The sequence below is a fragment of the Rhinolophus ferrumequinum genome, chromosome 3, assembly GCF_004115265.2.
Source record: "Rhinolophus ferrumequinum isolate MPI-CBG mRhiFer1 chromosome 3, mRhiFer1_v1.p, whole genome shotgun sequence".
Classification (NCBI taxonomy): Eukaryota; Metazoa; Chordata; class Mammalia; order Chiroptera; family Rhinolophidae; genus Rhinolophus; species Rhinolophus ferrumequinum.
The window spans coordinates 65,512,789-65,534,423 of record NC_046286.1 but is presented as its reverse complement, the minus strand read 5'-3'; the positions used below and the strand labels follow the sequence as shown (position 1 = coordinate 65,534,423).

Genomic DNA, 21,635 nt, shown 5'->3' with positions numbered 1-21,635 from the left:
TCTCAGGAATTATTAACTGGATTTTATCTTCTTTTTCTACCCTTGATGAATCTATTGTAATCCTCCTCATCCTTCCAGGATATTTTTCTGTGAAGAACTGATGATCCAACCAGACAGAGAGAGAAAAATAATATTAACAAATGTTCATTCCAAATTACTTGATACCTCTTTCATTTTTTCTAAGTCCTATACTTGAACAAAAATTACTTTAGCACTCTTTCAAAACCTATAGCACGCAAGGATTAGTTTTGCACTGATAATTAACATCCAGTCCTTGTACTAAAATTAATCCAAATCTTCATAGAAAGAGGATGAATTTTCCCACAAACAACAAGGTCAATATAGCTAGATTCTATTTTGAACTCTGCTGGTCATTAGCTAGGTGGATCTAGGCATTTGGAATAAGTGTTGGCTTCCTCGTCTACTGAATGGACAGTAAAACAGGTCGTGTGTCCCATATCTTTGTTGTAAAAATCAAGTGAAATGGTGTTTAAATTAGAGCTTTAAAAACTGTAAAGTGCCACACAGATGATAGTACTGTGAAAAGTGTGTTTTTATGATGACTAAGTGCATAACAGGAAAACTTACTCTAAAGTTTTTTAGGTTGTACCTAGACATATTTGCTTAAATTTTATATTAAACATGTTGAATTTTCTGAGTCGAACTTAGTAATCTGAACATGGTACATTCACATTTTTGTGTAATCGATCTGCTAATGGTTTAATTCTTCACTTAAAATGTCTAATGTAAAAATTAACATCATCTTCAGTCATTATAAAAGAAATATATTAGCTTAGTGTTACAGAGATTAAGAGGGAAGAAAAAGACACTGTAGAGGACAATGAGAACTACAATCCAATGAAAATTAATGATAAAAAAATCATTGTACTTTTAGCCTCTTTATGGCATTAAGAGACATTCTCATACACACACACACACACACACACACACACACACAATTTCTTTGATCCTCACCCAAAACAAAATTTGTGAGATAAGAAATAAGACTAAAAAGTTGACTTTCTGTTTGGTAGTTACTACACTTGATTTGAAAATAAATACATTCAACTATTACTGGGTGTGACAAGTAGAACTAATATTACTATACAATTGACTTCAACTATACAAGGCAGAGGGAAGAACTTATCCAGTTAACTTGACCTCTTTCAGCGCATGAGCCTAACTTACCGGAATGATCTGTTTGGACCATGTATATTTACTTAATTACCTGTATAATTATTAACTCTCCAACTACACTTTTCTATATAAACAGGATTAGAGTGTGAAAGATTCTGCTTCTGAAACTCACCAGCAGGACAAATTTACTAAACTCCCAACATCTATTTAATGAAGTAAAAAGAAACTTTAGGAGAAAAATTAGTTTCCTGTACCAATGAGATGCTGAGATTAAGAGTAATTGGGATTCCATGTCAAAATAAAATTCAGTTCCCATCTCTTTCCTTAAGACATCATTCTACTAAATGAGACCCCTGAACAGAAGCAGAATTAACTGGTTCTTTTTAAGTTTGGTCATTACAAATGCAAAATGAGTATCCTTCTGCATACAGAGTGCCAGAGGACTACTCAAGCTAAGGCAATAATGGTAGCTGCGATAAATTATGTATGCATGATATCAAAAGCTGAATGGAGGGAAGAAACCGAGAACCCATTTGAAAATTTGGAATGTGCTCAGAGCTGTTCCTACAGTAATTCCCAGGAGGAGAAGCACTAAGCACAGAGCAGTAATAAACTCTGTAGTTTTGTATAATTTATCAACTTTTTTTTCCTTTTCAGTTCCAACATTGACCCTTCATGGTTAACCGAAGAAACAAAGAGCTAAATAGCTTCCTTAGCGATTTGATAGAGCAATTATGAGCACCCTGACTGATACATTTTCTGCTTAATCTACTAACAAATGGTGTCCATTTTCCTCTTAATCTACACCCCTATCTTCGCATTCGACTTGACATGTGCAGAACACTGCTTTCCATGCCCTTGTTCTTGTGCCCCTCTTCATTTGTTTCTTTCTCATTACAGCTCTCTTATGTGATCATTATAATAGAAGAAAAGTGAATTCTTTATGATAATTTTCCTCAGCTGCCCTTGGTTAATTTTTTCAAAATGTGATTCCTCTGGGTTCTCTGACAGCAGGGCACATTGAAAACTAATCAGTAGACTCTTTCTTAAGTGTCGGTATCTTTTCAAGGAAATTTCCTGTCTTAGAATGAGAGGATTGTTTTTCACAGTAATAGGGAGTATAACGTGATGTAACCATCCTGAAGGAGGTCAAGACTGTTTAAAACTAGGGGATAATAAGAAATTAAAAGTTGAGATTTACCTCGGGCACTAATTTCCCACCCACTGCAGTTGCCTTTACTTCCTTATACATGAATCGCTCAATATAAGAATCCTCATTTAGTGCTAATCTGGTGGAATCCCTTAGAATAAGAGAATGTTAGACCCAGGAGGGATTGCTGAACTCAACCGTTTCAAAGCCTTGTATTTCTTGGGTGAAAAAACAGAAGAGCAAGGAGTTTAAATGCTTTACCCAAGGTCAAATAGCAGGTAACTTAGTTTAAAAAACACTGCATAAATTATAAATACACTATCTTTCTGTAAAAACATTACTTTTCATTATTGTTATTATTATCATTACTTATTATGTATTCAAATTTTTCAAAATAAAATGGTGGGAAAATGAAGTCAATTATATTGTGCTCCATAAATCTGCAAAGTACTATACAAAGACACTGTTACCTACTTAAAGAGATGTGGTATCCAGATGCCATAGCTTTTAGGAGAGTCAAAGTTCATTCTATCTGTTTTGATTATTCAGCGGTTATTTCCTGAGCATCTGTGACCCTAAATGTCAGTGATACAACAATGAACAGGCACAGTCCTTAACCTCATGGAACTTAACATTCTAGTTAGAGGAACACACAGTAAACAGGCAATTACAGTTCAGTTGCAATAGAATTAAATCACGCACGCTGTGGTGACACATAGAAGGATCATGTAAGCCAGCCTGAGTGATTAAGAAAGACTTTCCCAAGGAACCTAAGATCTAAAAGACAGGAATTAAACCAAAGCCTGGAGGAGGAGAGAAGAAAGCATTACTAGACGTGGCTAACATTTATTGAATATTACTATGAGGTAAGCACTGTTCTAATTACTTGACATGCTCATTTACTCCTAACAGCAGCGCTATGGGAAAGGCTATTAGTATCCTATTGGGATACCTTTATTGGTGTCCCAGACCTGATCAATCAGGCACAGAGATATTTTTTTTCAGGCTATGGAAATGTTATGCTTCTGGCCCTGAAGCAAAACTGACTGTGGCCTATTCAAAAGAACCACAAGCTGTCTTGTGTGCTGAAATTTGTGCATATAGCCATTGGGGGTTGTGTGAAGCTGCTTTGGAAAGGAGTAAAGGGTCTTTTAAAAACATGTGAATGATGATAGGGACCCATTAAAGTATATTAAGCCTGAAGGCGACATGATCAAATTTCCATTTGGAAAGAGCACTCTGGCATCAGCATAGAGAATAAATTGAGGCAGCGACAAAACTGATAGTGGGGAGACCAGTTAGGGGCCCATGACATTCTTAAAGTGTGACGTGAACCAAGGCAGTCACAAATGACAGTGCAGACAAGTAGGTGGATGGATTCTAATAGTATTTTGGAGATAGCATTTCACTGGCTGATTGGATGTTAGGGAAGGAATAGAACCAAGGATGAAGGACTCCAAGATTTTTGGGTTGTGTGATGCAGTGGGCAGAAGGAGAGCCATTTGTGGAGACAAGGAGGGGAAGAGCGGGAGGAAGTATGATGGGGTTACAATGAGAGGTGATTGATGGATTTAGCCAAGATCTTATGGAGATCTGAATCAAGTGGCATTCAAAACCAGTGTTACTTTGATCACCTACTATAAAAGCTATCAAAAAAAAAAAAGTTCTTGAATTATCAGGAGAACAAGTGGGGTTCCTACTATTCTGGCTGATTTTAATTATAAATGGCCTGGTGACTGTGAAAAACCACTTTGTAAATTATAAAAACATTATCTTTCTGTAAAAACATTACTGTTCATTATTGTTATTATTATTGTTATTATTACCATTACTTATTAATATTTTTCCTTCCTTTTATCAGGTTCAAACAACCCAATGGCCCCTTTTACCTGCCCCTCCATGGAAACATTTTTCCTCTTTTACTCTTTTTTTCACCTCCTCATCCCCTACTTCCAAGTTCAATGGCAGGTAATTTGGCTGGAGTTAAGTGGTTTTGTCTGCTCTCATCAATCAATAAACAAGTATTTATTAAGAGTCTCCCAGGTGAGCATCCAAAGCTCTATGAGTGGCATTGCAATCAAGGGGCCATGTTCTTTGGGGTCAGATAATTCTGAATTTAAATCATCCTTCTGCATTTCCCAAAAACATGCCCTTGGGTAAATAATCTGCTCATCTCTCGGCTCTTGTTTCCATCATTAAAAATAAAATGGATAATATTTCACAGGTCTGTTGTATTACATGAGATAATAAATGTGGAAGAAAGTAACAGAGAGCCTAGTGCTCAATAAACATAGTTCCTGTCCACCTCATAAGGCTGTTGCTCAGATAAATGAGCTAATACTCAAAAGACAGTTATTATTTCCTTGCAATAATTCTGCTATAAAAGTTCAGTCATTTTTAATGAACTTTGCTGCTATTGTTTCTATTATTGTTTTTACTGGTACCAGGGGCTTGCGGTAACCATGTCGACAAATCTTTGAGCAGCATTCGAATGTGTCTTTATTATTATTATTTTTGAATTCCCTTATTTCCTGTTTCAGCTTGGGAATCATTTTCTTCTTTGCTTAGTGCTGCTTTGGAGAAACAGCCAGATGTCTTTACAATTTGTCGCTTCTGGCAACATACTCTGTTATTTAGACACTCTGCTTTGTTCAGCTAAGTTACCGTGTCTATTAAAGCTTTAGTAATCTGGAAAAACTATAATTATGCTGTTCTTGGAACACAAAATGAAAATCACTTAGAGATTAAAAACTGGAGCTGAAGGAGGGCTTAAATGTCATTGTAGGTCTGTAACCTTTTTTTTTAATAAAAAGAAATAATATACTTTTTTAAAACTTTCACTTTATATAAATAGCCTACTACCAGTATGATTTCTCTAAAGAAAGATTATTAAAATATGCATTAAAGCTGGCAGAGCTAAAGGGAAGGCACTTTGGTGTTAGAGGAATAGTTAACCTTCCCGTGTTTAAGAATTAACCCTCCTGGTTTTACAGTAGTGTCCACAAGGATTGGATGGTGTGGCTTTTCCTTAGCTTATATTCCTGGACCGAAGGCAACAATTCCCAGTTTTTAAGACTTCATCCTAGTAGACACTCGAGTACTTCACGATGTTGTAGAAAACCAAAGAGGCATCTTGAATATTAAATTAACTGAGTATCTTTGGTTTTTCCTGAGCAAGGTTTATTCAGGGGCTGCTAAGATATTGTCTCCTAGCACGTAATCTGAGACTGATTACAAAACAGAATAAGATTTCATTTCCTGTGTCCTAGAGAAGCTCATTAGAAACTACTGGTATGTCTTCCTCATTTCTCAAAAATTCCAAGGATTGCAGCTTAACAAGATAAGTGTTAACTTCTTGTTTTTGTTTTTGATAATTGTGCCATCTTGCATTCTAATGTTTAATAGGAGTTTCCATTAAAAGTTATTTGTATTGAAAATGGACTTATATTTTTCATAATCCAATTATACGATTAATGAAAACTACAATTATTTTATTGTTTTCCTCTTTAAAATGAATTGTAAGAACAAATTTATCAGCCTCCTGAAAATATTAATTTAGCTTAATATTTTTAAAAGTGCCCAAATGTTCATAAAGTTCTATCCCAGAGTCTGACTTAAGGCTCATGTCATAACAACCCTGTGAGATAGACATTATCATTGTTTTACAGATGAGAATACCAAAATTCAGAAATTTTCAATTACAAAAATTAAACCAAAATGTGACTCGGGGTCTCTGACTCCCAATCCAGTCTTTGCACTTCACCATGGACAACTCAGTCATCTTAGCTGAGATCTCATATAAAAATTGTAGTTGCCCTGAGCGGCATAGCGGACATGAGGATGCTTTGGAGGGTGTAATGGACCTGACATAAGTAGATGGGGCAATGTGAGGAGTTAAGCCAGTCCTGCACACGAAAGGCTGGAGAAACGAGGCCTCCAAAAGAGAGAGGCCCCGTGGGTGTATTTAAAGCATCTGAGACATAAAGAGGCCAAACTGGCAGTAGCAGTGTATTCTACAGAGTAAAACCTCGATGGTAATAACTGGGCTTTTCTTAAAGGGAGAGTCTATAGGTGGAGTATTGGAGCCTTTGAGAATGAAAGATCCTCAGTGGCAGTAGAAAAAATAATGACTTCATATTCGGTCAGGTTTAATAAATACAAGGTTTACCAGGTGACATATGCATTGCAGTAGAAGGCTTGCTAGCTTTGTTGTGATATTCCCCTATATCTTAAACTACTTCCTTAGCAGCCTTCACATCTCCAGTGATTTTTTTCCTCTTTCTTTTTCCTGCCTGCCGCCCTGGATCAGAGTTCAGCCATGAGGTCACTTTATAGTTTCACTCACCCACTACATGCAAATGTCTCCCAAGTATTAGCTCTAAGCCCAGCTACTACCCTTTGGTCCTGTAATTATCTACACAATGTACCCAGCCATTTACTACCCACCAATGGAAGTGGTCAGAGTTTTTTCCCCAAAATTCCACATCCATCAGGATCACCCTCCCCAGGAAGATATTAATAGGATCTGGAGTCTCTAAGAAAGAGACATAGAAAAGATGGAAGGCCAGTGAGAGAGCTGACTAAAGCATAGAGATGAGAGTAGAAGGGTATGAAGAGCAGTAAAGAGGCCAGCCTGAATGGTACAGACACCGATGTTCACGAGTAATAAGACGGAATGAAACTAACCACTAAAACTCAGAAGGGATCTCAGAAGGAAGGGCCTGGGCCTTCAAGAGGAAGAGATTGGACTTGATCCAGTGAACAACCAAAAGCAGATGAGGGACAAAGTAACTTGTGTTAGGAAAATTAATCAGACTCTATGAGCCATAGGAAATGAACAGGGAGACATACCCAAACATTAAGAATTAAGGGAGGCACTAAGTGCCTTGACAGGACAAGGCAAGAAGAAATTAAGGAGCAAGTGTACTGACTGTGGTAACTGAAAAAGAAAAAGACGGTAAAAAATTATTTTAAGTTTTGTGTATCATTCACTCCACTGTAAAAATACAGACGTGCAATTAATACAGACCCATTGAATTGGAATTTCTGAGGTTGGTATCAGGTATGTGTTTTCTAAAGGCTCTGCAAGTTCACCATGGAGAACCACCAGCTTACAGAGCAAAGCAGGCAGAGTCTGGGCTCACTGCCTTTCAGTTAGCTTTCTCGTCCTTCTAAGTCAATTCATAGATTTAGCCCATTGCTAGGAGCGGTAGAGATACACAGAGAATGAGACAGCAGCTACCACAAATCTAACACTTATGAACAATGGAATGCCTGTCTGGTCCTACCTGCAAGAACAAGAATTCCGTGAAGGGAGATGACGGTGGACTGGGGCATCAGCTGGAGAGGACTTCCCCAGGAACTGGGTCACAGCCCAGACCTTACAGGGTGAACTGTAGCTAAAGGCAGATGGATCGATGAGCCGGTGAAAGTGGACAAGCATTGTGTAGTATAATTCTGAGCAGAAGAGTGTGGGTGTTGCGTTTGAATAGCCAAGGAGGCCAGATAACTTCCCAGCCTCCCTCCAAGTTGCTCCTCTGTACGAGGCTGGTGACCCTCATACAGGCCGTGGGGCAAGCACATTTTACCTTTATTTTTCCCACTTCTCCCATTTGTAGCTGGCCCTCTTCCACCACGTGATAGCTTTCATTCTCTGATACTTTTCGTGAATATACATTAAATTCATTCACACTTACAGATGACACATCCCGTATGTTAGTCTGCATTATTAATAAACTTTTGTATAGTAATGTCACTTGTAGAAACCTTTGTTCATTCTCACTACATACAGCCCTGTGGATGGGGAGGTCAAAGAGTATCCCCATTTTATAGGTAGGGAACGAAAGGGCCAGAGAATCGAAGTAGCCACCTCAAGATCACAGAGCTACTAAGTGGAGAATTTGACTAGCGGACTGGGGCCCACTTTTCCTTCTGCCATGCTGTTCTGCATCTTGCTACAGTGTGCGTTTCAGCAGGGATGAGAGCCGTGTGCTAAAGGCATGTGCCTCTCATTCAGGACTTTGGACATCAACTTGGAGGTAGGAAAGTGACTCCCAGCAAAGCCCTGAATCACCCTACATAAGTCATGCCTTTGCTGTCACATTACCTGCCAGTTGTGTGATCACAGGCAAGGTAGAGAACATTATTATCTGAGCTTCACTTTACCTGTCCTTAAAATGGATGACTATATCTGATTCATAGGGTTTTTCTGAGAATTTCCTGAAATACCGCCTGGACAATGTCCTTGCCACATAGTAGGCTTCAATACACCTCATTTTCTCCCCTTTTTCTTCCCCATTACACCTACACACAAGACAAGCCATGCCAAGTCAACCACACCTCCCCCAGACCCTGCAAAGAGCCTTACTGCCTCCTTTTTACTTTTGCTCTTAGCTCTTTCTCTCCCCCTCAATCGCTGTGTCCAGCCACTCCAACCTCTTCTGACTTCTCAAAGTAGCCAAGCATTTTCCCTTCTCAGTACTTTTGTGAACGCTGATTTCTCTACCTGAAACCCACTTTACCCTACGCCTGCCCACTTTGCTCATGTTCCAGATGTCAGCCCAAGTGTCACTTCTTCAGGAAGGACTGAAATAGGTTCCTCCTGTTATTCTTTCTCACTGCATCCTGTAATTTGCATTGCTATTACAGCTTGTAAGTATGCGTAAATTCTGTCTACTGGTTTACTGTGTTTTCTGCACTAGTCTACAGACTCCCATGGTGGCTGCTATCCCACAGTACCCAGTACAGAATCAAGTACATAGGCATATAAATATTTGTTGGCTGTGTGTTGGATGAATGCTGCTGTTATCTCTCTCCTTTGGGATACCCTCCTACAACCTCCTCACTAAATCATGCACCATATACTACATTCCACCAAAAAAAAAAAAAAAAAGGAACTCCAATGGAGCTCACATCCCTGACCATTTCCTTTATTTTCTTTCCCCAACATTTAGTCACACATTATCATAAATTAGGTTGCTTTCTTTGGATGTTTCACGATTCCCTAATCACATCATTAGTTTTACAAATGCTAAAACTCCTTCAGGATCTTTTTTGGAGTCCCCCATAAACCTAGTAGAATAGCCAGAAACACTATTCATGCTCAGTAATCTTTTGAGGAAAATGAATAGATCAGCCAATCCTAGTATATCCCTTTCGCATGGAGAAAATCTTTACATAGCAAATATAGAGACATAATTACAGCAAAACAATTTCTAACCATTACCCATTGCTGTAGTCCCTTTTCTCGGGTTTCTATTTTGAGTTTCAATAAGAAGCAAATTATCTTATCTTGAAAGGGGGTTTGGATTTATTTTTAATAAGAAAGGCTGGATTGGAAGCTTGCATTTTTCTCCAAAATTTAATAATAGCACTAGTAGGACTTACACTCCGCAGCTGGCCTTATTTCAGTTATGAGTATTATACAAAGTTTGTAGGTAAGCTTCTGTCGTGATGAAAGAGCAAGACCCATATCACCAAATATGTTTAAATTCATTGAGAGCCAGAAGGGGTCACATAGCAGGCGCATCTAGTCTGAGCATGTTTTCAGAATCAGTCAGTCCAATTCAGAAAGGGACGGAGAATTTCAAGAGAAACATCAGGTGACTCAGAGTTACTGTCTTCACACAGGAGGTCCTGGTAAATCACCCATTGATAAACTCAGGAAGTAAAGAAATAGCTTTTGATCTTACCCCCTTCCTCCATTCACATCTAAAACAAAACAAAACAAAACAGAAACATGTAAGCAAACTATGTCATTATTGTGCCCCAAAGGATAACTCAACTGAAATTAAACTGGGATTTTAATTTCTACATCCGTCCTGTTATTCTGAAGCAGAGCCTTCAGTTTACTAGTCACCCTGCTGATAAACCTCACGTTGCTCATTTTATCAGTATTTTTTGAGCAATTAACAACAACAATAGATATATACATATATGCACACCCATACCTACAGAATATATGCATTTTAATTTCATTTGACCATTGCCTAGCAGGTTCTGTCTACGTAGTTACCGTGGTTCCCCAAAAATAAGACTTAGCTGGACCATCAGCTCTAATGTGTCTTTTGGAGCAAAAATTAATATAAGACCTGGTCTCATTTTACTATAAGACCAGGTCTTATATAAGACTGGGTTGTATTTTACTATGAGACCGGGTCTGCATAATATAATATAATATAATATAATATAATATAATATAATATAATATAATACTGGGTCTCATATTAATTTTTGCTCCAAAAGATGCATTAGAGTTGATTGTCCAGCAGGTCTTATTTTCAGGGAAACACGGTAATATCTTCTCCCTGGTTTAGTATTTGATCTTATAACATGGGCCAGGAAAAAGAAAGTTTTGCTAAATATCCGTTACACCATGACCATTGTCAAGGTTGGTACGAGGGCTGTTCTTCATGCGGCATCACTTAATCACCTGTATTCCCACCCCTGCTTGGCTATGTGACCATCGACAGAGCCTATATGAGACGACTGCTGATGAGTCCCTTTCTATCCCCATCTCTCAGGCTGCAGAAGTCCTGAAGGTTGATGGAGGGCCATGCTATTCAAACAGCAGGCGTGGCTGAGACAGAAGCTCCTGGTGCTGGGAAGCCTTGCCGTTGGGAGTCTCCTGTATCTAGTCGCCAGAGTTGGGAGCTTGGATAGGTAGGTGATTAAATACATATTTATGCCCATGTGAATTTAAGTGTCTCTTGACTGATACTGCCTTAGGACATAATTTTAAGTCTATTCCTTTGTTTTCCTCCTTCAAAATTCCCAAGAAGCATGCTTTTCTGCAGTATTGATTTTGATTTATTGAATCTTTAAAAGAAAGAGATCCAAGTTGCTCAAACCAAGGTTGTCGTCAAGATCCATTTTTAGTCTGTGTGCATTGACATGTTTTCAGAGAAGGGATAAAGCCGTGTACAGTAAAAATATCATTTTATAGAGCTTACTGTGTGCATCTGGTTGTTGACCTCTAGCAAAATAGCAATGAGGTATTTATGTATCTTCATTTTGAAATTTATGAGTGAACAATTAATGTGCTACCAGGAAAGTTAAAATTATGTTCGAGCCTGTAGAGGAGCTCAAGTTTGGAATACACTGTCCTGGAAAGATGGCTGCAGGCTTGGGGAGCTTTAACTGTGCTCATTAGCTCTGGTTTCCAGGATCTGAATGTACCAGACCAGGAGGCTGCTGTTCAGAGTAATTGCCCCGAAAGCAACGGAAAATCCATGGAGAGGAAATTTACAAAGCTAGGGGTTGGCTCTAAATAAGCAAACAGTAGAGAGGTGCTAGACCTGCACAAGTCCCAGCGATGTCATCTGGCTTCACATTGAACACCTCTGTGCTGTCCCACATCCGGTATGATTGTTAAGGATAGATAAGTGAATTTCTGAAACATGAAGCTTCCTTGTTTGCCTTTTAAAATTAACTGTTGCACTGGAAAGACTATAAAGTATGTTCTCCAGACATTCAATTCTTAATCTTCCATGAAAATGAAACCACACTTTAAAATGAAAATATCTTCCTTACAGTTTTCCTTTTCTAATCTATAGATCTTACACCTGGGATATTTAACAAATAATTTAGCAGTGGTCTTTATTTTCCCTCAGCGAGTGTCAATTTTGACAAATAAAGTGAACCCTTTTGGATGTTTTTCAATTTAAAAGTCCTGAGTAAACTTTCTCCTCACTAGTTGCTAACAATGGGAAATGGTATAATCCAGAGCTTATCAAGGACTCAAGCAGTTCCCAAAACGTAGTGCTCAGTGATTCGTGAAAAGCCTTGAGGTGGTATCATTGCCCTGTGTCCACAAAAAATACTTTCCTATCAAGTTCTCCGCAATGTCTTTAGTTAGCTTCCAATTATTATATTTGCTTTTTATTGAGTTATTGATCTAATAATCATTAATGCATTAGTTATTTAGTTGATGATTCTTTTTATTTTTAACCTGATCTATAGTCTCTCATGGGATAACTTTTAGAAGGAATTGGATTGCTTGGTAGGCTTTCTCAAAAGTTGTCAGTTGAGAGTTTGAGCAGATTATGTCGAAATTGACACATTCCTATTTTGGCCTATTTAGTATCTGAAGACCCTACTCTCTGGGTAGGAGGCTGAGCTCAGTTACTTCTACTGTCCTCTTCAATCCTAAGAGTCCATGTGTTTTGGTCTGAGGTCCATGCACAGAATCTACTCTTCAGGAAGTGGGAGTAAGATGATATTTTCTCCTATCTTGAGTTAAGGAGTCCCACAAGCAATTGTTCTGCAGGATATGAGGTCCTAAGGTAGAAGGCAGAAAGAGGAAGAAAGAAGGAAAGTGGCCCTTCCTAGAGGTAGGGAAATTCCTTTCTAGCTCAAAAGGGCAGAGACTTGTCTGTTGCTGCCTCTCTCAGCCAGGGTTCCTCGAGAGAATCAAGTCCTACAGGAAAGGAGTTGATGGACTATTTTCTCAATTCTCTCAAGGTTGACACTAACATCATTGTACTTGCATAGGAAAGAAGTCCATCCATTACATTCAATGGAAAGCTTAGGGAATTAGCGCTTAATTTTCAAACAGAACCAACCCAAGGAGAGCTCTCAATGAATTTATGATATCTCAATCAATGTCACAATTAAAAACATCTTTGACTATGTATGTGTTGCTACTTTTATATCTTCCATTTACAGCTCTAGCATGAATCCTGTTAACAAATTTATTTTTTTAAAAAATCATGTTTCTCTAAAATAGTAACTGTGGTATACCCTGTTTTTTTATAGTATTCCCTATTTTCATGTTTTCTACAGTGAACATGAATTGTTTTTAAAATCACAAAAGACAAGCCCCACAAAAAAAGTAAAATATGTTTATATTGTTCCTTAAGCATTAGGATAGATAGCTGTTTAAAACAGAGCACAGGCCAAACCCTTTCTCCTCAGTTCTGCAGAATACATTGGTATGACCTGAGGTTTTCCTCTTCTCCCTTTAATTATAAACATTACAAAAGATAAGAAAGGTACAATAGAGTCTCTTGGGAAAAGCAAGAGAGAGCCTCATTGCCATAGCAAGGGAGACATAGACTCCAAATTATTAGGATAACTGGAAGCTTCAGTGGAAGGAATTAGTTTAACAGCCATTTTACTAATATTACACCCTTTACCAAGATGGCTAAAATGTCTTATCAGATAAACTTAGAAAAATTATAATGAATTTGAGTTCAATTCCAGACTTCACACAAAAGGAATACTCAATTTATTTACCATATATGTTGGCCATGAGAAATTAAATAGTCACTCTAGGCGAATAACATTGTGATTGTCACTACACCTTTCTCTCTGAGAAATGCATTATTTAAGGCAATGTTGAAGTGGAAATCCTCCTTTCTGGCTCCATCTATTGCGTCCCTTCGTTCTTGAGCTTGATCACTGATTTAAACGGACTTGGCAATGAGGACCTGAGGTTTCTGGCCCTGTCAAGGTCTTGTTGATTTCTGGTCCCAAGTGTGGCAGGTGATATACAGCACTTGCTGATGGCATTGGGTTTGTTCCTACATTCAGCCAAGTAAAAACATGACCGCGACCTCTTTAGATAGAAAGAAAAAGAGAGGCAGAAGAAATATAGTACTCATCTAGCTGTCCCTAAGGCCAACAGCAGAAATTCTTATAAAATGAAAAGCTTAGCAAGTGCCAATTTTGGGATTTCTTAGGTTGGTGATGCAAATACCCAAGGGCAGAGACTGGGACCTCCTTTCATATTATATGAGTGCTGCTGAACTGCAAAAAAAAATAATACCATTCGAAACCCAAAAGGCTGGCCTCAGTCTCCCAGCTAAAGATTATAATCTTCCACGTTTCACGTTTTCTAAATGATATTAACTGGTGAGCTATTAAAAGGCTATTAGTATGACTGGTGTCACTTGTCTGTCCTGTACTGTGAACATAAGTACACGCCGTAGTCAATTAAGTGCCTGGTGAATAAAAATTTTAAGGAACACTAATAAAAAAATCCCATCAATTATATGTGCTCCATTTAATACAGTGTTGCTTAAAATAAATTTCTCAAACATATGTTCATTATGGATTGCATCAGGCTGGGAAACAGTGGTCTTATTTATGCATTTAGTCTTACTCTGAGTAGAGAATCAGGAAAAATGAGAAGTCAGTTGTAATGAGCTTCTTAAAGCGTCTCTCTGTTACTTGCAGGCTACAACCCATTTGCCCCATTGAAGGCCGATTCGGAGCCCGTGGGCAGGCTGAATTCCCTCTCCGTGCCCTGCAGTTTAAGCGTGGCCTGCTGCACGAGTTCCGGAAGGGCAATGCTTCCAAGGAGCAGGTTCGCCTTCATGACCTGGTCCAACAGCTCCCCAAGGCCATTATCATTGGGGTGAGGAAAGGAGGTACGAGGGCCCTGCTTGAGATGCTGAATCTCCATCCGGCAGTGGTCAAAGCCTCTCAAGAAATCCACTTTTTTGACAATGATGAGAATTATGCCAAGGGGATTGAGTGGTATCGGAAAAAGATGCCTTTTTCCTACCCTCAGCAAATCACAATTGAAAAGAGCCCAGCATATTTTATCACAGAGGAGGTTCCGGAAAGGATTTACAAAATGAACTCATCCATCAAGTTGTTGATCATTGTCAGGGAGCCAACCACAAGAGCTATTTCTGATTATACTCAGGTGCTAGAGGGGAAGGAGAGGAAGAATAAAACTTATTACAAGTTTGAGAAGCTGGCAATTGACCCTAATACCTGCGAAGTGAACACAAAATACAAAGCGGTAAGGACCAGCATCTACACCAAACATCTGGAAAGATGGTTGAAATACTTTCCAATTGAGCAATTTCACATTGTCGATGGAGATCGCCTCATCACGGAACCTCTGCCAGAACTTCAGCTCGTAGAGAAGTTCCTAAATCTTCCCCCAAGAATAAGTCAATACAATTTATATTTCAATGCTACCAGAGGGTTTTACTGCTTGAGATTTAACATTATCTTTAATAAGTGCCTGGCTGGCAGCAAGGGGCGCATTCATCCAGAGGTGGACCCCTCTGTCATTACCAAATTGCGCAAATTCTTTCACCCTTTTAATCAAAAATTTTACCAGATCACTGGGAGGACATTGAACTGGCCCTAAAATAATGTCATACAACACTATGTGTTGTGCCTGGAGACACACATTGTCTCCTCTAGATTAAAATATGCACTTTTCCTAGACACAACTATACAAGTCGTTTTTCCATGTATACTTGTACATACTCAGTGTGTGACCAAATATAAGATCAGTTCCTTTTCTACTGAAAATTTACAAAAAACAATTTGCTGTCTGCATAGTTGCATCTTTTAAGCTATTTACTAAAAGAAGAGGTGGTGGTATTAGGGGAAAGTGACTTCAGCTATTTTCAAAGAGTCTTCCTTTGAGTCAGAATTTGTCACCCACCATTTTCATAGATTTAAGCCAAAAGATTAATGTGTGAAAATGTACCAATGGCTGTGAAGCTTCAGGAAGCAGAGGATTCAGTTATGCATTCTTGTCTGGGGGAAAGCTGGCTCTTTAATTCAGATGCTGAATTGGTGCCATGAAAACAGAAAATACTATTTTCTTATGATTTAAAAGAATGTCTTATCTCATAAATTGACATTGTTCCAAAGTTCCTGTGGTGATTTTGCACTATTGTTTTCTCGTATAGACCATGGTGTCACTTGTAGCATGTCAATTACACATTGGAAAGTCACGTCCTTTTACTTCCATGTTCTATGTCAACAAAGAGAAATGTCATGTACATATGTATATTATTGTAAATACTGGTTTCACACTAAGTAATTCTATTTTGTAAACTGAATATCGCTATTTAATTTATTGTGAGAATTAAATTTATTGTGGTATTTAAAAATGGAATGGATTAAAATTACTCTATGTGCAACTTTTTTTTTTTTTTTTTTTTACTTATTTTGTTTTATGTGTCCCCTGCTGGATCCCAAAATTGAAGTTGTTTGTGTGCATATGAGCACACCTGGAAACATGCACTTCTCCATTGGATTTTTGTACCCTTGTGAAAATGTATTTACGAAGTGAGGCTGAGTATATTAAAAAAAATAAAAGTCAACCATCTGGAAATCTAGTATAATAGCCACCTCAAAGAACACGAGTGCTGCTCTGCTACAACTCTATGACAATTAATTTACTTGTAGTTGCTGCTGTGCCAGAAGAGAGACAAGAAATGCTTTAATATGATCAAGGCATAGAAGAATCTCAATTTTATTTCAACCTCTAATCAGAGTCAGACCAGTAGAGAAACTGAATAAAATAAGATGAGAAAACTTGTGTGGTCTCTGTACTGAAAGTTGCTGACGCTTCAAAATTGAATGCAAGCTCTCAGAACTCCATCTTTGAGATGAAAATATTATCAATCTACTCAGAAATGATCCAATTGAATAGCGTTGTTATTACTAACATAAATATATGGCTCATATTTCCATCCAGAGACATTAATGCTAAATTGGGTGTTTGCTAACATCAGATACACTATAGTATGCTTAAATATAATTCAGAAAACCATGGAAAGACGTATCGAAAAAAAAAACAAAGAAAGATGGATTTTTCCCAATCATGGTTGCCTATCCAGTGGAAGATGTTTGAGAGACTTAGTTCAGTATCACATTCAGCATGGCTAGAGAAATCAGCAAATTACAATGGATTCCCTTTTGAGTATAAACGTGTTGATTTTCTCCATGAGTTGTTTATCCTGTCCAGTGATTTGATGGTGAACGTTTTTACAAGTAAAAAGCCCTTTCCCCTCCAATGTCGGTGTGTATTGCTTCTCAAGCTACAGGCTTGGTAATCATCTCTGCTGTTTCAATTAGCAGTGATGCTGTTCTCTCAGCATGGAACAAGCACACGCTGTCAGGCCAGTTTCTTGCTCACTGTGCAATGACTCCGGAGTGAGAGTCTCAGGTCTAAATGTCAATCACTTCTCCCTTAAGCCATGAATGAAATCAAACATAAGGAATCTGTCATCAGATTTCGCTGTGCCTCAACTCTCAACTAACCTTCAGAGGAAACTCTCTGAATACTACATTCAAGGACATAATCACACATTATCATTAATTTTATTATAACTATTCCTATAGCACTATACGACTAATAAGTTTTATACCAGTAACTGTCAAATTATGCCCCTTTGGAACACTGATGTTTCAGAATCTCAGCGTAGGTATTCCACCAGTAAAATTGAAAAATAACAATCTTTTTCTAGACTCACAGAGGAATTTTAATTTCATTAAAATAATGAATAGAAGTTTCTCAGTGATAATCTCTTACATTCCAATTTTTCTTAAACTTTACTACTGCTACCAACTGTATATCAGAGTTTATTCTAAGGTTCTATTTGACTTACGTTGATTCTTATAATTTGGTATTTTTTAGCTCAATAAGCCAGTATTTCTTCATCATTCAGAAAAAAGCGCTGTGATTTCTAGTTGTTCCACGTCCTAAATAAGTTTGAGAATTGTTTGAAACCTTAGAGCCTCCCCACAGAGAACTAAAGCAGGAAGTCTGGCCTGGGAAGATGGTTTTGGAGGCAGGTTTCATTTCACTAGGAAAAAAAACAACAACAAAACAACCTCAGCTACTGCTAACTGAGCTAGGTAGAGAGAAATAAAAATCCTATGACTTAATAACATACTTCCACTGAGGGGTTGAAACTTCCTTGTTTAGAAAAATGTTTCCTCTTGTCATCAAACAGGCAATGGACCTCTAAAAGAATTTTCAGGTCATTGTAATAGCCCCGCTAGGGCTCTCTTTAATAAGTGATTCCTTTTACATCATGAAAACGTTGTATTCTTTCCGGAGGCTTGGTGCCACCATACGGCTTTGTGAAACTATTCTAGGTGCAAAGACGAAAAAAATGTTTAAGCAATGGTGAAGTTTCTGCTAGACCATAAAGCTGAAACTACATCATTTCAGAAGCCAGAGGATTCCAATTACAATTACACAAACAGGAATTAGAATCTCAAGAGAGTGAGAGAGACTAAGGAACAAAGGCATGTCAACACCTCATAATCACATCTGATCTTAGATTTGGTACTTTTTGTGCTGATGGACCAGCAGGAATAGTCATTATTAACTGCCAGTCCAGTTCCATCAAAGCTGATGGAGCCTCATGAGAGCACTGCTTGAGGTGCTTCACCTGGTACAAGGGCCCAGCTAGAAGATAAGCTCAGGGACCTGGGAGGGAAAAGGGGGTATTACTGGGAACACTGGAGGTGTGTTGCTGCCTAGGGATGGAGGGCACTAAAAACAAGCGCAGTCTATTCCTGCCAATAAGCTTTTGCTTTGTCCAATGAGCAGTTGGCTAAATAGGATTGCCCTTCTAAGCCTAATGTGAGAATTTTCCAAGGATAGAAAATTTGAAATAATCATAAGTAGTGTCTTCCTGCTGAAGTTTTTTGGACTCTTTCTGCGTACTCAGCAGCCATTTTCCACCTCAGAAAATAGTCTACAGTTTAAATAAAAAAAGGAAAACTTTGCTGAAAACAGTCCTCCTAAAAATGACTAAGTACAGCAGAATCTTAGCAATTTGGGCTAACAAGGTAAAAAATACAGAATATTTTAAAGCAAATTCATTGCAATTATTCCCTAGTAGACAAAGTGCCAAACTATACTAACAGTATATTAAAAAAAAATCTAATTGTCCCTGTTTTACTAAAAAGAAACGTCTTAGTTGTCATTTTTTTTTCCAAATTGATGTTACTCAAGTATTTAAAAAACATTCTGTCCTCTTAAGTAGGTTACTGAGGTGCCCTAGCATCTGTTTATCAATTTTTATAGCAAACCTTTCTTTTATAGCTAGTGCAAGGATAAAATTTAGGCCAAAATATGATCATTTGGTAAGGTTCTAATAAATGGTGTCTTACTACATATCTCACAAAAACAATTTCTTGATCTTGTGCACTTTTAAAGATTTCCCTCCAATTACATTTTATTGTACCTTTTAGGAATAAGAGTGCCATTTGATAATGATTAGAAATGGACTGGGGAATTGAAAAAGCAGAATTTAACTGATAGCAATATATATTTCCCATAGGAAGCCCCGATTGGCATTCCAGGAACAAATGTCTGTTATTTAAAGGCAGCTCAGTTGAAAAGCAATACCCTTTCAGTCATATTAAGTAGGCAGCATCATGCTTGCTACCTTACTGGGCTAGTTCTATCACTTCTGATCTTGTGAACTATATCAGTCTCCAGATCTTGTGGAGCTGTTGGTAAAACGGTTTATTGTTTCTAAAAGTACATGTCCGTCCTCCTTTAAAAACAGTTCACCAAAAAGGTGAATTGCTCCCAATAGGCTGATAACACTATTTCAAAGAGCTGTCCTGCCTCAGGCTCACCTACAACTTTTGTAAATACATATGATTCTGCTTTGCATTTCCTTTACTTTAATGACACCAGAGAAGATTCTCTAAGGCCAACTGCAAAACTTCCTGCCAGAGATTGTTTCTTTGGTAAGACCACACTGAAAGTCCCCTAAAGGTTTAGACATAGACTATAAAATAACCTGTAATTGCTGTATGTCAGGTCATCTAACACTAGGTCCTGAAAATAAATTTAATGCAAACTCTTTAAAAGTGAGATCTTCCAGCAACACCAGATGACAGCGTCACCACACCAAGCAGAATAAATAGTATGAATGGGTGAGTCAAACTTCAGAAGCCAGAGGAGGGAACAACAAAATCACCCTGGAGGAGTCAGGAGGACTTCAATGAGCTGATACTTGAACTATCATGTTTCCCTGAAAATAAGACCTAACCGGACCATCAGCTCTAATGTGCCTTTTGGAGCAAAAATTAATATAAGACTAGGTATTATATTATATTAGACCCAGTATTATATTATATTATATTAAAGACCTGGTCTTATATTAAAATAAGACTGGGTCTTATACTAATGTTTGCTCCAAAAGACGCATTAGAGATGATGGTCTGGCTAGGTCTTATTTTCAGGGAAACACAGTAAGCACAAGAAGATCATTGCATCTCATAAGGCAGACAAGCAGGAAAAGTATACTGCAGAATGATGAAAACAGTAGACTGAAAGTGTGAGGTGTGAAAAGAGACTAGGAAGTCCAGCAAAGCTGGACCATAGATCACATGCAAGAGAATATGAAAGATAAGAATGGAAACCCTGCCAAAGCTTCTCAGGCCTTAAGCAAGCCCCATCTGTCAGGCACACTCCATCCTCTAGGATGAGGGGCCCTGCTGGGTACCCAGGTCGGGCCTGCCTCCTTGGATCTGCACCCAGCTGATTCTTAGAAACTAAGGGTTTAAGAATGGAGAAGGGAAGTTATTCTAAAAAGTTTTCTTTCAAACGATTGGTGCCCATAAAATTAGTTTTCCTTCCCACCTTTCTTTACTCTTTGGTTCTCTCACTCTTTTCTTGCTGGCCAGTAGCATTGCTGCAGCTGATGGGATCCTTCATACCTGGCTCATTTATACCCCAAGACTGAGGCAAGGATGTCTGTTCAGAGGCAGCTCTCTGTGTATGCAGACCATGGAAGAGTCATCTTGTCTTCCTCCCACCAAGCTTCTCACTATAGGTCCACCAAGCCTGAAACTATATCGGGAGACATGGGAATCAGAAGAAAACTGACCACAACATTCTCCTGCAAGTAAGGTATAATAATAGTGTTTTCAAGATCATCCAAGGAATATATTTATTTCATAGAAAACAAAAGAAATGTAAGTTAAATTTTCTGGGTTCAATGGACAAGTCAATTCATGCCTTTGCACTTCAGCTTCCTATTAAATAAAACAGGAGAATCAGAATAGTGGATGTTTAAGTTCTTTCAATATGACATTGCACCAATAGATGAAAGTGATTACTGGAGCATCCATCCTCGTGACATTAAACATCACAGAATCGGGGGCCTGAAGTTGGAGGAGTAAGGAAAGGTCAGACTCAGAGTTCTCTGCTGTTCTCATGCATAGGATCACTCCAAAAAGCTTTGTGTCTGTGGTTTTTATTTATAGGAGATATTGTCACCATTCCTTTGTCACTGAACTATCCTTCAATTCAACCTAATTCTCAGCTTTGACTTCCCTTTTACTGTTACCCCCTAAGTAATTAACTTTTGCTGTGCAACCAACTATCCATAAACATCTCATTTAGCTCATGATTCTGTTACTCATCTGGGCAGTTCTTCTGGTCTGGCCCAGCTTGGCTCCCCTCTGCTGGCCTACCCCATGCACCTGTGGTTTCTGGTGGATCAACTGTTGATTGGATGATATAAAGTGGCCTCTCTGAAATGTTGAGTGGCTTGAGCTGTTACTTGGTTGGTGCCACTTGCCAATGTTTTGGCTGTTGGCTGAGTGACAACAG

At 38.3% G+C, this 21,635-nt stretch overlaps 1 protein-coding gene across 5 annotated transcripts in view; it reads left to right on the top strand.

The window, feature by feature from the left end:
* Nucleotides 1-17,604, top strand: part of HS3ST5 (heparan sulfate-glucosamine 3-sulfotransferase 5) — a 252,880-nt gene extending 235,276 nt beyond the window's left edge. For 4 of the 5 annotated variants that reach the window (XM_033094153.1, XM_033094146.1, XM_033094127.1 and 1 more), the window contains 2 exons: nucleotides 10,810-10,948; nucleotides 14,465-17,604. In XM_033094153.1, coding sequence (XP_032950044.1) covers nucleotides 10,842-10,948; nucleotides 14,465-15,395 — 1,038 coding nt within the window. In that variant the 5' untranslated portion in view covers nucleotides 10,810-10,841 and the 3' untranslated portion in view covers nucleotides 15,396-17,604. Of the gene's footprint in view, nucleotides 1-8,025; nucleotides 8,326-10,809; nucleotides 10,949-14,464 lie in introns of those variants that run through there. The other variant, XM_033094161.1, reaches the window with a different exon arrangement.
* Nucleotides 17,605-21,635: the final 4,031 nt, after the last annotated feature.